General features: G+C 45.5%; 1 protein-coding gene across 1 annotated transcript in view; it reads right to left on the bottom strand.

Annotated features, from left to right (window-relative positions):
- snd1 (staphylococcal nuclease and tudor domain containing 1) overlaps positions 1 to 16,897 on the bottom strand; it is a 1,067,139-nt gene that overhangs the window by 255,495 nt on the left and 794,747 nt on the right. Inside the window, exon 17 of the mRNA XM_070897262.1 lies at positions 6,638 to 6,826. Coding sequence (XP_070753363.1) covers positions 6,638 to 6,826 — 189 coding nt within the window. The remainder of the gene's footprint in view (positions 1 to 6,637; positions 6,827 to 16,897) is intronic.

Below are 16,897 nucleotides of genomic sequence, written 5' to 3'. Positions count from 1 at the left end.
CTGGTTCTGTAGTTTAGTTCCACTCCGGTGGGGAGCTTGTTGACAGTGAGGTGGAGCATTACAGCAAGGAAGATTGAAAAGAGGATTGGAGCGATGACACAGCCCTGTTTTACCCCGGTTCGGATGTGGATATTCATAAGATAACGGATCTGCTGGCAAGGATCACAGCCTGCATGTCGTCGTGGAGCAGGCAAAGGATGTTGACAAACTTTTGGGGGCACCCAAAACAGAGGAGGACGCTCCATAAGCCCTCACGGTCGACAGTGTCAAAGGCCTTTGTAAGGTCAAAAAAGGCCATGTGTAAGGGCTGGCACTGCTCCCTGCATTTTTCCTGTAGCTGCAAAGATCATGTCCGTTGTCCCCCGTAGGGGACGAAATCCACACTGTGACTCCGGGAGGAGCTCCTCGGCCACAGGGAGAAGACGGTTGAGGAGGACTCTAGCGACAACCTTCCCAGTGGTTGATAGTAGGAGATACCCCTGTCGTTGCCACAGTCGGATTTGTTCGCCCTTTTAAAAATGGACATGATCACTGCATCTCCGAGATCCTCCAGCATGCTCGCCTCCCTCCAAATGAGAGAGAGATGAAGTCATGTATCCGCGTCAACAGCACCTCTCCACCATATTTTAGCACCTCAGCAGGAATTCAATCTGCACCCGTAGCCTTGTTGTTCTTGAGCTGTGTTATGGTTTTGCCTACTTCTTGCAGCATTGGAGTTTCACTGAGGAGGCGGCGGGTTGCATGCTGCAGGATGAGAACACGAGTCAAAGGCAGAGTCTCAATTGAGGAGATCTTCAAAGTGCTCCTTCCAGCAGGCCCTGACAGCCTCGGTGTCCTTGATGAGTGTTTCCCCGTTCTTTGCCAGGAGCGGGGTGGGGGCTTGGGAGTTTGGATTGTAGGTGGCCTTGACTGCAGTGAAGAATTCTCGTATGTCGTGGCTGTCGGCTAGTTGTTGTATCACCTGTGCTTTCTCCATCCACCAGTTGTTCTTTAGGTCCCGGGTTTTTTGTTGGATCTCAGCCTTGAGCCGTCTGTAATGTTGCTTTGTAGCACTCGAGTTTGGCTGTTACTTGAGGCTCAAAAATGCTCTGCGCTTACGGTCTATTAGTTCTTGGATCTCCTGATGGTTTTCATCAAGCCAGTCTGGGTGTTTCCTGGTTGAGTAACCAAGTGTCTTTTCACAGGCACTGGTTATGGAGGCCTGGAGGACAGACCAAGCACTGTGGGCATTGAGCATCTCAGGGCCATCAAGGCACGGCAGATTGGCTGTGAGGCGTTGGCTGTATAGGACTCTCTTAGCTGGGTCTTTAAATGACCCAGCATTAATTTTTTTGCGGCACTGCTTCTGCTGTCCCCTCTGCTTTGGGGCTATATTAATATTGATGATGGATCGGATTAGGCGATGGTCTGTTCAGCAGTCATCAGCTCCCGTCATGGTGCAGGTGATGCGCACATCCTTGCGATCCTTGACTCAGACGATGACATAGTACAGCAGATGCTAGTGTTTGGAGCAAGGGTGTTGCCATGACGTTTTGTATTTGTCCCTCTGGCGGAATAGGGTGTTGGTGATGAGGAGTTGGTGTTCTAGACATTTTGTCAGGAGTAGGGTGCTATTAGAGTTGGATTTCCCTACCCCCTCTCTGCCAATTACGCCTCCCCAGAGGGCTGTGTCTTTGCCGACCCTAGCATTAAAGTCTCCGAGGTGGATCAATTTGTCATCCTTGGGGACGCAGGACAGGGATGTCTCGAGGTTGGAACAGAAACTCTCTTTAGCCTCATCCGTTGCATCGAGTGTTGGGGCGTATGCACTGATGACTGTGGCGCATTGGTTGCGGGATAGGGTAAGGCGAAGGTTCATCAGGCGTTCGTTAATCCCGCAGGGGGAGTCTTTGAGGCGGCCGACCAGTTCATTATGTATTATGCAGGGAAACACATCAGCTAATTAGCAAAGACCCACAACGACGACGACTTGTAGCTATATAGCACCTTTAAAAAGGTAAAATGTTCAAAGGCACTTCATAGGAGCATTATCAAACAAAATTTGACAGAGAGCCACATAAGATGATTTTAGGGCAGACTTAATCAAAGAGGTAGGCTTTAAGGAGTGTCTTAAAGGAGGAAAGAGAGGTAGAGAGGCAGTGAGGTTTAGGGAGGGAGTTCCGGAGTTTAGGGCATGGGCAGCTGAAGGCACGGCCACCAATGGTAGAGCGATTAAAATCGGGGATGCGCAAAGGTCAGAATTAGAGGAGCGCAGAGATCTTGTAGGGAGGGTTGTAGGGAGGGAGGAGATTACAGAGATCAGGAGGAGTGAGGCCACAGAGGGATTTGAACAGAAGGATGACAATTTTAATGATAAGGGAGCCAATGTAGGTCAGCGAGCACAGGGGTGATGGTAAATGGGACTTGGTGCAAGTTATAATACGGGCAATACGCCACAATCTTGTTGCACAGACCACAATCGGATGAATTACCAATCTCGTTTGGTGGCGTTAGCCATGAGAACTACTTGTTGTTCTTCCAATTGTACCATGGGATCTTTAACATCCACCTGTACCACTAGAACAGGCAAACAGAACCTTAGTTTAACATTTCATACCATAACACGGAAAGGGGGCTAGCTCCATTATAATAAGGGGAAGATCTTTGCAATTTTATACTACGCAAAGCCTACTGCAAATTCACGAGGCTTGATCCATTGGAACTCCATACAATGGAAAACAGCTTGGTCCATTCTAATCCTATAGATTGTGAATCAATAGGATGTTGTTGCGCAAGGTAAGCTTCTAATGCTCGTGTTACTATTTGGGGTATTTGGTCTTCGCGGAAATAATTTGGGAATGAGTTATGTTTAAGTGCTGTGTTTCCAAAGTAATTTGCACAGGTTTTACAAAAGCCACAGGCTGCAGGCATTGAAGATGTGCATTAAAGTCAGACGAGCCAGTTTATAGAATGCCATAACTCACCATTTACTTCAAACAAAAACAATAAGTCAATTGAATCAACCCAGACTCATTAAATCACAATGGTATCTTGAGGCTCACAGCTCCTGGGGAGTGGGAGGGAAGGAGAGGTAATCGGCTTGGTTGACAGGACTATTAGCAAATCACTAAATGGGGAGAAAGTTAGAGGCACAACTCTCACTTGTTGGGAATGCAGAGAGGCAAAGGATAAAGACACACTTGGGCAGTCAGCCAGCCAGCCACATCGGGGAGGAAGCCGAGACTTGAAGGGAATCTTACTCTTTAAGCCCCGAGCCGGTCAGGATCAGAAGGCTGATCAGGAGAAAGCCAAGCAAGCTTACTAATAGGAATAGTGTGGTGTATTTTTATTATTATTCTCGAGGAGAGTTCTGTAATTAGTTTAAGCAAGGTGAGATTTGATTAAGTCGTTACTCTGTTTCTTTACTTGCTGTCTGTAAAGGAATGCAGTTTTCATGGCCTTGTCTCACTGAAGTCCACCTCCGGAAAGATTGAAGAAGCACACATTACGACATGTGTGAAAGCCATGGGAGGGTAGAAAATCCTCACCGCCAGGTGTCTGGCGCAAAGGCAGCGACACTGCCACGCCACCTGCCTGAATCGTGATGCCCGAGAATGGCATGAGGTGCGGGGCCTGGGGGGTGTATATGCACAAATCTTTGAAGGTGGCAGGACGAGTGGAGAAGGCCGTTTAAAAAAAAGCCTTGGCTTTACTAGAGGCAGAGAGTACAAAAGCAAGGAAGTTATGCTAAGCCTTTATAAAACACTCATCATCATAGGCAGTCCCTCAAAATCAAGGAAGACTTGCTTCCACTCTAAAAGTGAGTTCTCAGGTGACTGTACAGTCCACTACGGGAATTACAGTCTCTGTCACAGATGGGACAGACAGTGGTTGAAGGAAAGGGTGGGTGGGGAGTCTGGTTTTCCGCACGCTCCTTCCGCTGTCTGCATTTGGTTTCTGCATGTTCTTGGCGCCGAGACTCGAGGTGCTCAGCGCCCTCCCGGATGCTCCTCCTCCACTTAGGGCGGTCTTGGGCCAGGGATTCCCAGATGCCGGTGGGGAGGTTGCACTTTATCAAGGAGGCTTTGAGGGTGTCCTTGAAACGTTTCCTCTGCCCACCTGGGGCTCGCCTGCCGTGTAGGAGCTCCAAATAGAACGCTTGCTTTGGGAGTCTCGTATCGGGCATGCGGACGATGTGGCCTGCCCAACAGAGCTGGTCGAGTGTGGTCAGTGGTATGCTGGAGATGTTGGTCTGATCATCAAGAACACCGACGTTGGTGCGTCTATCCTCCCAGTGGATTTGCAGGATCTTGCGGAGGGAGCGCTGGTGGTACTTCTTTGAGGTGCCTACTGTATATGGTCCACGTCTCTGAGCCATATAGGAGAGCGGGTATCACTACTCTTTGGTTGAGCTATTCCAAAGCAAGGAAGTAATGCATTTATAAAACATTGGTTAGGCCTCAGCTGGAGTATGGTGTTGAATTCTGGGCAGCACATTTTAGGAAGGATGTCAAGGCCTTGGAGAAGGTGCAGAAGAGATTTACTAGAATGGTACCAGGGATGCGGGGCTTCATTTATGAGCATAGACTGGAGAAGCTGGTGTTGTTCTCCATATAGAAGAAACAGTCCAGAGGAGATCTGACAGGTGTCCAAAATCATAAATGGTTTTGACAAAGTACATAAGGAAAAACTATTTCCAATAGCAGAAGGGTAAGTCACTAGAGGACACAAATTTAAGGTGATTGGCAAAAGAACCAGAGACGACATGAGGAAACTTTTTTTTAAACCAGAGTGAGTTGTTGTGATCTGGAACGCATTGCCTGAAAGGGCTGCAGAAGCAGATTCAATGGTAACATTTAGAGGAGAATTGGATATATATGTGAAGGCAAAAATTTACAGGGCTATGGGGAAAGAACAGGTGACTGGAATTAAATGTATAGCTCAACTAAAGAGCTGGCACAGGCTGGATAGGCCGAATGACTCAAATTGGTTTGCAGGCTCCATCTCAATAATCCAGATAAGCTGCCGAGGCCTGTCGCACCTCCACAGGCCTCTGGACCACCTGCCTTGTTGGCAGCAACTCCCAGCCTCAAGCCTGCCCACTCATCGCAGATAATTTCAGCCACAGGCCTAAAACAGGCATTAGGCTCTCAATTACATACAGAAGGGGCCTAATGCTTGCTAAGGCAGGTACCAGGCAAACGAGACATCGGTCCCCAATATTTTGTCTTGTTTTCCCTCTTTTACTCCCGTGAAACAGGCGCAATGAAGTCCAATTTCTACCCTATGATAGCCTGTTCAGATCACAAGGGTGTCTCTATTGTTCCCTTCCTTGCATCATTACTATAAACCCACGAAATAGATGAGGTATGTAATATGCCCCCATAATGCACAAAAACTTCAAATCATTGCAACTAAAATTAATCAGTGGCACCCCAATCAACACATAGTTCAATCAAGTAAGCCTGCAATCTATATAATATCACTTGACAAATTTATTGATATACATTTTTGAATTTAACAGGCAAGAATGTTTCAAGGATGTGACTTTCAAGGTCTGAGATGACATTATAAGCTGTTCGAGCTGCACGATCCAAACCTCTTCATGTGTTACCCTGTCGACAGTGTGCTACCCTATGCGTATTTTTTCTAGTTTCTCTACTTCCTCCCTGGAAGCGCTGAATCCTAGATGGGGATGTGGCTCCATTCATCCAACAAAAATCCTAATGTTCAGTAACTGCTCGTCAGCATTAAAAAAATGCCCACACTACTGTACAGGTTGGCATTCTTGCATCAGAAGACGTATTGGTACAGGAAGTGGAAAATCTACCCTGGTGGAAGCAGAAGTCACTCTCCTAAAGTTGTGGACAGAGCAGAGGGAACAGGACTCTGAACCTGGCTATGCTGGGAATGCTTGAAGCAGACAGCGAGAGGCCAAAATGGAAAAGTGCACCAACATAACTTACCTTGATTAACATGGGTGGAAGATGTCTGGGTGGGAAAAGGACAAAACAAAATGTTTTCTGGCTGAAATGTGGCCAGCTTGCGATGAAACAGATTTCTTGATTTATTGCCCCGCAGGGAAGGAATATAGAAGACTAGTTCAAATATATTCATGGCGTTTCTCTCGCCTTCACAATCCCCCAACACTTGAAAAGGAATTGAGCAAGGTAGAATTTGGCTTCTTGTGAAGTGAGCTTGCTGAGGACTGCGGGATTTCTATCATGAGTGGCTGTAAGGTCAGCTGTGTGTGAACAGCTGCGAGAGCCAGGAAATACTCTCAAGTGATGAATTGGTCAGTCTTACTGGAGGAGCACAGCAAAAGTTTCACTTATTAATTAGAGGAGCTTCAGACACCCATCCATTTTTGATCAGTACAAGACAACAGTGAGACATTTTCTGAACTCAATTCTGTTTAAATGAAAATAAATGTTTCATCAGTTGTCCAAAACTTTAAAGAATGTGTGTAAAAAAAAACAACTTCTTGCATTATACAGTGCCTCTAATTGATTAGATAAGATATCTAGCAGTATTATACCAAGGGTGGATGGATGCAAATTACAAACCTATTTGTACCACAGGTGTAGTGAAAATCAGAGATATCTGCAGTTTTTTTAGGAACCTGTAAATTGCTCTTCAAAGAAACAAATGTTCCTACCTTTTCCCGCTTCAGCTTGGCCGGCTCCTCGACTGACAGCAGTGCCTTGTAGTAGGAACTCCGCTCTGCGGTGAAGTGGACCTTCGAGAGAGAGTGCTCCACAAGTGCAACAGAAAGGTTGACCCCATCTATGTGCAGCCAGCCAATGAAATTACCGGCTTTGTCCATGCTTTCCACCTCTACCTCCACCTGAAATTGGAAGAGAAATTGAAGATGTTACTGAACCGATTCACAGAAACCGTCCCAATTCGCAGGTTTGTTCTTAATCCAAAAGCCCAATCAATTTTTATAAACGTCCATGGCACAACTGCTGGATTATAAAACAGAAATGCATAATGTACAAAGCAGAACCGCTTGTACATAAAGACAGGTTTTTATTGGTTCTTCAAATGTGGTCCTCACAAAGGCCCTGTACAACTGCAGTAAGACCTCCCTGCTTCTATATTCAAATCCCCTAGCTATGAAGGCCAACATACCATTTGCCTTCTTTACCGCCTGCTGTACCTGCGTGCCCACTTTCAGTGACTGATGAACCATGACACCCAGGTCTCGGTGCACCTCCCCTTTTCCTAGTCTGCCGCCATCCAGATAATTGTCTGCCTTTGTGTTTTTGCCCCCAAAATGGATAACCTCACATTTATCCACATTATACTACATCTACCATGCATTTGCCCACTCATCTAACCTGTCCCAGTCACCCTGCAGCCTCTTAGTGTCCTCCTCACAGCTCACACTGCCACCCAGTTTAGTGTCATCTGCAACTTGGAGATATTACACACTATTCCTTCATCCAAATCATTGATGTATATTGTAAAGAGCTGGGGTCCCAGCACTGAGCCCTGCAGCACTCCACTAGTCACTGCCTGCCATTCTGAAAAGGACCCGTTTATCCCGACTCTCTGCTTCCTGTCTGCCAACCAGCTCCCTATCCACGTCAGTATATTACCCCTAATACCATGTGCTTTGATTTTGCACAACAATCTCTTGTGCGGGACCTTGTCAAAAGCCTTCTGAAAGTCCAAATACACCACATCCACTGCATCGTAATTTACCAAAAGCACAACATTTATCATTTTTTGAAAGGCTGTAAAAAGAAAACCTTACATTTATATCGCACACAACCACTTCTCTCTGAACATCACGACCCATAGCTGGGCTGTTATTGAGAAGCTTTGAGTCATTTTATCTGGTGCCAGATTTATTGAATTCAAACTCAAAATGGATTAATTGGTCTTTCTCCATGACTGCCTCTTGTATGGCCATGGGTACTTCAAAAGTAATTCATTGTATTTGAATCACTGAAATGTTCAGAGAGAAGTGGTTGTGTCCGATATAAATGTAAGGTTTTCTTTTTACAGCCTTTTAAAAAATGATAAATGTTGTGCTTTTGGTAAATTACTGGCAGTTTATGCTGTTGAATTGTGTCCCATACAAACTGGGTCAAAAGTGCCTCAAACTGATTTTGTACATCCTCAGCTGGCAGAATCTTCAGTCTGGCTGAACTTGGATCATCTCGAGAGGTGAACAGTTCCAATATATTGCACAACCCATGCCTTAAATGTATTTTTCAAAATTTATACATTTGGTTCTGTACTGACAAATTCAGCAATGGAGAAATTAATGAGTCTGACGGCACAGGAGGATGGAATCAACATCAACTGAGAAGGCCATTAACCTGGGTGCATCAGCAACCATTCCCTTTCTGAGTTTGCATGGATTATTTCATGTCTCTTGCAGTGTCAGTAATCCTGACTCACTGAGGGAGTAAGTAAAATGCTTTTTCCAAAAAGAAAACCAAACATACTGAAGGCTCCAGTCCCTCTGTCCCAGTATCACCAATACCAAATTGGCACAATTTTGTTTAAGTCAAAATGAACTGCCGACAGAAGGGTGGGGTGGTGGGGTAGGGCGAGAAGGAGGCAGGGAGAGTCGGAAGAGGGCGAGTAAGTAGTGAGGGCCAAGAGGTCGAATGAAAAGAGGCAAGAAGTAAAGAGGGAGAGGCTAAGCGCCAGGAAGGGCAAGCCTGGAGTGCAGACAGAGCAAGAGGGCATATGAGTGGCGAGATGGAGGAGGAGCGAGTATACGAATAGAGAGCGCAAGACGGAGGGTGAAAAGAAAAAAAAGGAAGAAAAGGGGATATATGAAGAGAAAAAGGGAACAAACTAAAATGTCAAAGATGATCACTTTGAAGCCCATCCTCTGTCCAGACAAGACGCCTAGCCTGAAAGTATACGATGCAGAAAGTACAACTTGCACTACAATACACTTAGGATAAGGTATTTATCCTTCCTGCTCTTCCTTAGTTAACAGGAACTGAAATACAAATAGCTTAAAAAATCCCACACACATACTTCTCCCACCCTCCCCTCCCTGATAAAGAAGCTTCAAGTTAAGTCATTGTCTATTCTACTTAAAAAGCACTTCCATTGAAAAAGCAGTAAAATAGAAAGACTAAGCTTTATTGCACAGCACACTGGAGCCCAACAATCCAGTGCAGACAGCAATGGACAGAGAGGGTCTCTTTAAATAAAATTCCCTCGAAGTTACCGGAGCAGCATCACTCCCATTGTATTCTCCACCAATGTTGTATTAGCTAAACAATCTATCAATCCAACCAAATATTTAGCAAACAGTATCAGAAGCCTCTCCTGTTTTAATAACATTCTCTAACGGCTGGTTTCTCATCTCACTGACAAAATCCACTGAAGGAGAAAGGGCATGGGGGAGGGGCGATGGCAGTATTAGATCTTTAACATTCTTCTTCATTCCCTGACATCACCCACTTTTGATTCGGGGACCCGATGGGCTCAGAGTGCAGCGATGGTCTGTGAGGATCTGCAACCACCCACTCTCCTATTATTGTGCCTGCCCCAATTAACGCGTAGAGACTTATGATAACTCCTGAATAGATCATTTCCAGCGTGCTCAGTTTCCATGGAATCCTGCTATCCAGCAGCAGCTCAACTATGGACAAAGTCTCAAGGAATTGATTTATTTATCTTTCCTTTAGAACTTGAGAGTTTCAAACAAAAATATACTACAATTTGTTATTCATTCAATTCATTTAAAATAGAAAAATAAATTCTATTTATTTTTAAATATAATTCATTGGCCCAAAATTTCTCTCAACAAGCTCTGGCTCCACAGGCACCCGAATCCTTGCAACACTCTTCCCATTCTTCATAGGGTGGCCTGCATAGTTAGTGCCGGCAGGTCGTTCAACTGTGGATGGCATCATAGCAGCGTTTGAATCTGGTTTCACCCGACAGCCACCGCAGGCTCACCCCAGCGGGCAAAGGCTCCTTACTGCTCCCTAACCCAGGAACATCTCAGCACTGAATGCACATTACAAAAGGAATAATTCTCCCACGGTTGTCCCCTCACGAACCCGCGACAAGTGTGCATGGTGTACAAATCCCATCACCAAGAGCAGTGTTCCCCCTAAGATGCGCGGTCCAAACCAGAGGTTCACGTTGGAAAAGATCCCACACACCAAATTTAATGGGGACCGTGCAGGGAATGCTAAGTAAGCAGAAGGTGTCAGGTTAATGCAATTTAAGACGCAAAGTGTGTAAGAATTGTAGCTAGTTTGGAGACAACATGTCCATGTTTCAGCTGCTACTATTCGGTCATGGTGTCTTGTTTATAACCATGTAAAAGTGTCTCATCTTCTGCTGATAAGAAATAACCGCAAGCCACATCCCAGTGAGAATGGTGTGTGTGTGTAGAGTGACATTGCCATCTAATGGTGTAGTAGCATATGATACATAAAGATCACATGATAATCTCAGAATTGATTGGTTCAAAGCAAGCCATCTGACTTTGCCCACTGAGCTGTGCAGCCAGGCTCACTTTCAGCAACTCTTTGGTAGTCTGTGCTAAGAACCCGCCTGGATTGGCTAATAGTTTGCAGGCCCCCGAGGAATATCCGACTGGTAAGGGTATATACATTTAACTTGTTTGCACTTTGTCGATATTAAGAAAACCAACAAGTTGATTTAGTGGCTGAACCTATATAATTTAGCTTAATCTACTCGATTGATCCAACAGAATCCTCAGTCTGTGTCAAGTTTGCTTTTCTTAGCTACAATGGATCCCAATGCCTTGAAGGTAGGTGGGGAGAAAACTCAAGAGTGTTTCCATTTCTGACTGCTGTCGTGTCCAACCCCTTTGTGGGCATCAAGCAAGTAAACAAAGACTTGGATTTATATAGCGCCTTTCATGACCACTGGACGTCTCAAAGCGCTTTATGGCCAATGAAGTACTTTTGGAGTGTGGTCACCGTTGTAATGTAGGAAAAGGCAGAATAAAGTTTAGCTGCAACACCCCACCCCCCAAAAAATACAGTTGAATAACTGGTCGGCATTCATTAGCTAGGGTTATACATGATGGGCAGATACTGAGGTGATGTTCTTGGGTGCTAATTGTGCCTGTTGGAACCAGCACTGCTCGATTATTTTTGGGCAGGAAGGGAAGAATCATAACACAACTTATCTGCTTATGGTTCCCTCACTAATATAGCACTGATACAATACACTGCCTCCAATACACCCCCTTCATTAACTTAAGCACTCTTGAATAGCTGAGAATAAGCTTAAATATGGTAACATCTGTTCATTTTGGTGCAAAAACACTTCCTGCGCAACCCAGGCACATCATGATGGCATTGCGGGAACATTCCTTCCCCACTTTGGCTTTACATTTTTGGGCCAATTTACAGTGCTCGAGCGGTTTTGTTCTAAGCCGCAGGAGATTTCAATTCCCAGTTCAACATCTCTCCTTCGGGGAACCTAAAAAAATGCCAACCTTCCCACAAGCAACAGACTGTGAGTGTCTGCATCAGTCAGGATTATAGTTTGATTCCAACAAGCTGATGGTGATTAAAATATATGGCAATCATTTTCAGAACTTTCAGCATTTTGAAAGGAAGAATGAGGAGAGGCAATATAAACTAAATGATACAATTTTAAAGAGGTGCAGGAACAGAGAGACCTGAGGGTCTATGTACATAAATCTTTGAAGCTGGCAGGACAAGTTGAGAAGGCTGTTAAAAAAGCAAACGGGTTCCTCGGCTTGAACAATAGAAGCATAGAGGCCAAAAGCAAGGAAGTTATGCTAAACCTTTATAAATCACTGGTTAGGTCTGAGCTGGAGTATTGGCTCCAATTCTGGGCACCACATTTTAGGAAGGATGTAAAGGCTTTGGAGATGGTGCAGAGGAGATTTACTAGAATGGTACAGGGAATGAAAAACTTAAGTTAGGTCGAGAGACGTGAGAAGCTGGAGTTGTTCTCCTTAGAGCAGAGAAGGTTAAGGGGAGATTTAATTATAAAGGATTTCGACAGAGTAAATAAGGAGAAACGGTTTCCAGTCGCAGGAGGGTCGTTAACCAGAGAACACAGATTTAAATGATTGGCAAAAGAACCAGAGATAAGGAGAATTTTCATTTTTATGCAGCGAGTTGTTGTGATCTGGAATGCACTCCCTGAAAGGGTGGTGGAAGCAGATTCAATCATAACTTTCTAAAGTTATGTACCTGAAAATGAGACATTATGGTGAAAGAGCAGGGAAATGGGACGAATTGGATAGCTCCTTCAATGAGCCGGCATAGGCACGATCACCTTAGGATTTTGCATCAAGCATAAGATACCAGTAGCAAAGATTCACCCACCATTTTCTCCTGATTGTAAAATCCTTTACCAGGCTGCCACCTGGAACTCTGCACTTTGTACACAGAAGTTCCACACAATGGGCCCAAGTTTCGAGCCGCGCCGAGAACGGCGCAGTCCCGACCTGGACGCCGTTTTTCGCGCCACAAAGTGCGCCTAAAAAAACCCTCCCGATTCTCCACCTCCCTGCAGGTCCTCTGGCCCTCGGCGCAGCTCAGCAGGAGCTGTAGGGGGCGGAGCCAGGTCCCTGCGCTGAAAACAGTGCTGGGACCTCTGCACATGCGCGCTACAGTGGACGCGCATGTGCAGTAGCTCCTGGCGCCCAAAACTGTGTGGGAGGGGCCGAAGCACGCAGCCCCTAGCCCTGGCTGAATGGCCTCACTGGGGCTGCGTGAATAAGGCTCCTCCCACGGCCAGCTCCTGCTTCCTCCCGACCCGACTCCCGCTTCCCGCCTCCGGACCGGACCCGACACCGACCCGATTCCCGCTCCCCCCCCCAGACTCGACCCGACCCGACTCCCGCTCCCCCGACCGCCCCCCCCCCCCCGGACCCGACACCGACCCCCGCCCCCCGGACTGGATCCGACCTGACCTCCCTCTGACCCAAACCGAACCGACCGACCTCCCACCACCCCCCCCGACCCGACCCAACGCCACCTACCTGTAAATCTGGTGCTGGGGACGGACCCTGCCCGAAGTCTCGGGCCCGGCCCGTTCGGCCTCCCTCCCCCTTCTCCGTTCAGCCTCCCTCCCCCTTCTCCTTTCCCCCCCCCCACCAATCTCCTTCCTCCCTCCCCCTTCTCCTTTCCCCCCCCCACCAATCTCCTTCCCCCCCCACCAATCTCCTTCCCCCCCCCCACCAATCTCCTTCCCCCCCCCACCAATCTCCTTCCCCCCCCCACCAATCTCCTTTCCCCCCCCCACCAATCTCCTTTCCCCCCCCCACCAATCTCCTTCCCCCCCCCACCAATCTCCTTCCCCCCCCCCACCAATCTCCTTCCCCCCCCTGCCCTCGCTGTCAGAAACACAGACACTGACAGACAGAGAATGAGACACACACAGACAGACAGAGAGATAGAGTCACTGACAGAGACACACTGGGGGGGGGGGGGAAGGGCATCCCAGCACGCTGTTGGAGGGCTCCCGGTGCTGCAGTCAGTAAGTAGAAAATGTTTTATTTATTGATTTTTTAAAAAAAAATTATTTCTTATGAATTTTTTTTGATTGATTTATTGGTTGATTTATTGATGTATTTATCATTTATTATTGATGATGGCTCTTTATTTGTAAAACTGAAGTGTTTAATGTTTGTAAACTTCCCTTTAAACGCCCCCCCCCCCCCCCCCACCATTCCCCACACCTGATTTGTAACCTAAGCCTGATTTTCTAAAGTGTAGACATACAAAAATCTTCACTTACTCCATTCTAAGTTAGTTTGGAATAAGTTTTCACTGACAAAACTTTGAAAACAGGCGTAAGTGGCCGGATACGCCCCCTTTTGAAAAAGAAATTCTGTTCCAAAGTGAAACTGTTCTAACTGACTAGAACTGGAGCAAACTAAATGACGAGAATTCCGATTTCTAAGATACTCCGTTCTACACCAGTTGCTCCTAAAAATCAGGAGCAAATCATGTGGAAACTTGGGGCCAATGTTTCCTTTAAGCTGTGTGGGTGCGCAGCGCTCGAGCCCCCGCACAGCCGGTTTTAAATAGGAAGTTGAGTGGGTTGCGCAGTCCGTTAAATGGGTCATGGACCTCAAAAAATAATTCAAGGGAACGCTGGTAATAACCATTTAAGTCTTAGAATGACACAGCACAGAACGAGGCCATTCGTGCCTGTGCTGGCTCTTTGAGAGCTATCCAATTAGTCCTACCTGCCTACTCTTTCCCCATAGCCCTGCAAATCTTTCCCTTCAAGTATTTATCGCAATTCCCTTTTGAAAGTTATTACTAAATCTGCTTCCACCGCCCTTTCAGACAGTGCATTTCAGATCACAACAACTCATTGCATTAAAAAATTGCTCACGTTCTTTTGCTAATTACCGTTAATCTGTGACCTCTGGCTACCGACCTGCCGCTGGGAACAGTTTCGCCGAATTTACTCCATCAAACCCTTCATGATTGTGAACACCTTTCTCAAATCTCCCCTTAACCTTCTTGGCTTTAAGAGAACAATCCCAGTTTCTCTTGTCTCTCCACGTAACTGAAGTCTTTCATCCCTAGTATCATTCTAGTAAATCTCCTCTGCAACCTTCCTAAAGTGTGATGCCCAGAATTGGACACAATATCCCAGTTGAAGCTGAACCAGTGTTCTATAAAGATGTAGCATAACATCCTTGTTTTTGTACTCTTATGTCTCTATTCATAAAGCCAAGGATCCCAAATGCCATTTAAAAAAGACACAGCCTTCTCAACTCGCCCTGCCAGCTGAGGCCTAACCAGTGTTGTACAGATATTTACTCCCTCAAAGACTGTTAGACGCAAGAAAGACCTGGACCTTCCTCGGCATCCAGCATAAAATCCAACTGAGATGACACTGGTCCTCCTCACAATTGACCAACAATACTCTACACTATGCCAACTAACCACTGCCTCCTTAAAAAAACACATCACTAATCTGTAACAGTATTTACTGTTATAGAAAGGCTATCCCTTCAGAGGAAACTTCAGAGACATTACATGATGTGTCTGGTTCTCACTAAATTAAAGTTGGCATCAAGTTTCTCTTGCCTCCTCATCCTTCCTAATTATACTTGCCTCTTCTATAGGTTCTCTCCTCCACGCCTTGACCAGAACACGATTTGCCCCACAGATAGACCATAGAAACATAGAAAATAGGTGCAGGTGTAGGCCATTCGGCCCTTCGAGCCTGCACCACTATTCAATAAGATCATGGCTGACCAAGTACCCTACTTATGGCCAGATGGCCGGGCTAATTCCATGAACCTGACCTTTTGTGGAATCAGGAAAATGGGACAACTTCCAAACACCTCCGACCTCTCTTTCACCTCCCCCACCCATCTTAAACGGTCATATCTTCATCAACACTATTATTTTCCTCTCTCGTTCCTTCAAGGCTTCTAATATACCTCTCCACGTGTCCATCATCCTCGGCACGTTAAATGAGACACATTGCACCATCTCCCTACAGTAGTTCCCAATCGTACCAAAATGACATTGTGATTTCAACTCAATGCCTTTATTAATTGTAGAGACCTCAAAAACTGTGCTGTTTGTGCAGGTTTCCACCTGTGAATGTACTGCTATGACAGCTATACACATTCTTCCTCCCTACATCTGCACTGCGCTGAAATCAAGACACCCCGTATAGCCTCCTACTCTGACTCATTATTTCGAAAGACTGTGGCACTTTTTACCTCAGTCAGTCTCCAGTTCCCAATATAATCCACAGGCTCGTGTTTTCAAAGCTTGCGGCATACTATTTCTCGTTTCTGATTCATAAGGTGATAAAGACAGCAATGGAGGCACTTCTGTAGTATTACAATAACATGTGGAGTGGTTAGGAGCTTAAGAGGAACGAGAGAGGAAAACAACAGTAATGTTGATGGAGACATGATAGTTTGAGATGGGGATGGTGAGAGTTGAGAGTTTGGAAGTTCTCCTGTCTCTTTGATTTCCATGAAATTAGCCTGCGTATCTGGCCATAAGTAAAGTACTTGCTCAATCTGTGGGGCAAATCAAATGGCAAATCATGTTTTGGTCAAGGCGAAGCGGGCAGAATCTATAGAAGAGGTGAGTATAATTAGGAAGGATAGGAAAGAGAAACTTGATACCAACGTAAATGTAGTGAGAACATGACAAAAAAGCAGAAAATGCTGACAAACACTCAGCAGGTTACAACAGCGACTACACTTCAAAAGTACTTAATTGCATGTAAAGTGTTTTGGGACGGCCAGAAGTCGTCAAATATGCTATATAAATGCAACTTCTTTCTTTTTATTAAAGAACAAAGGATTTAATGTTCTGAAAAACTAGAGGAAAAGAGGGGGGAAATTGACATACACACACAAAACACAGAGGAAACAGGAGAAGAGAAGAATGGGAAAAGATGACCCAGCAGCTTTGTCAGAGTCTCTGTCGGAAATTAAGTAATTGACCACAAGGTGCTTTCATTGCCGAGTCCCTGTACATTTAATGAGGTTTTTGCTTTTAGTGCAAAATGTTGCTCCTGAACAAAATGCACGGACAGATCCCAAGGCTCTGTTTGTTAACTAATACTTGCATTGCAAGCAGGATAAAAAAGAAACGGAAGTGAAACAAATACATGCAAAGTCAGTGTTTTCTTTAAACTTGGTACAATCTAACTTGCCGGGGGCACTAATGAGGCAATGCTGAAAAATGACAAGAGTGCGAATGAATGCCATTTGCTGTACACTCAAGCTCAATGCAAGCAGCAAATAAGTGGACAATACAACAGGGAATACTCTGAAGTTGTAAAAAAAAATGCCTTCCTGTAAACAATTTGCTGCTTTTAATACTTCTGGGACTTATTGCAGTTTTTTAAAGCAGACAAGAACCAAGAATCTGAGAGAACTTTGTGTGTATTGGGAGTGACTTTGGAGAAACAGCTC

Source organism: Pristiophorus japonicus, chromosome 13 (genome assembly GCF_044704955.1).
Source record: "Pristiophorus japonicus isolate sPriJap1 chromosome 13, sPriJap1.hap1, whole genome shotgun sequence".
Classification (NCBI taxonomy): domain Eukaryota; kingdom Metazoa; phylum Chordata; class Chondrichthyes; family Pristiophoridae; genus Pristiophorus; species Pristiophorus japonicus.
The sequence above is the reverse complement of the archived record's forward strand: the minus strand, read 5'-3'. Positions and strand labels throughout refer to the sequence as shown.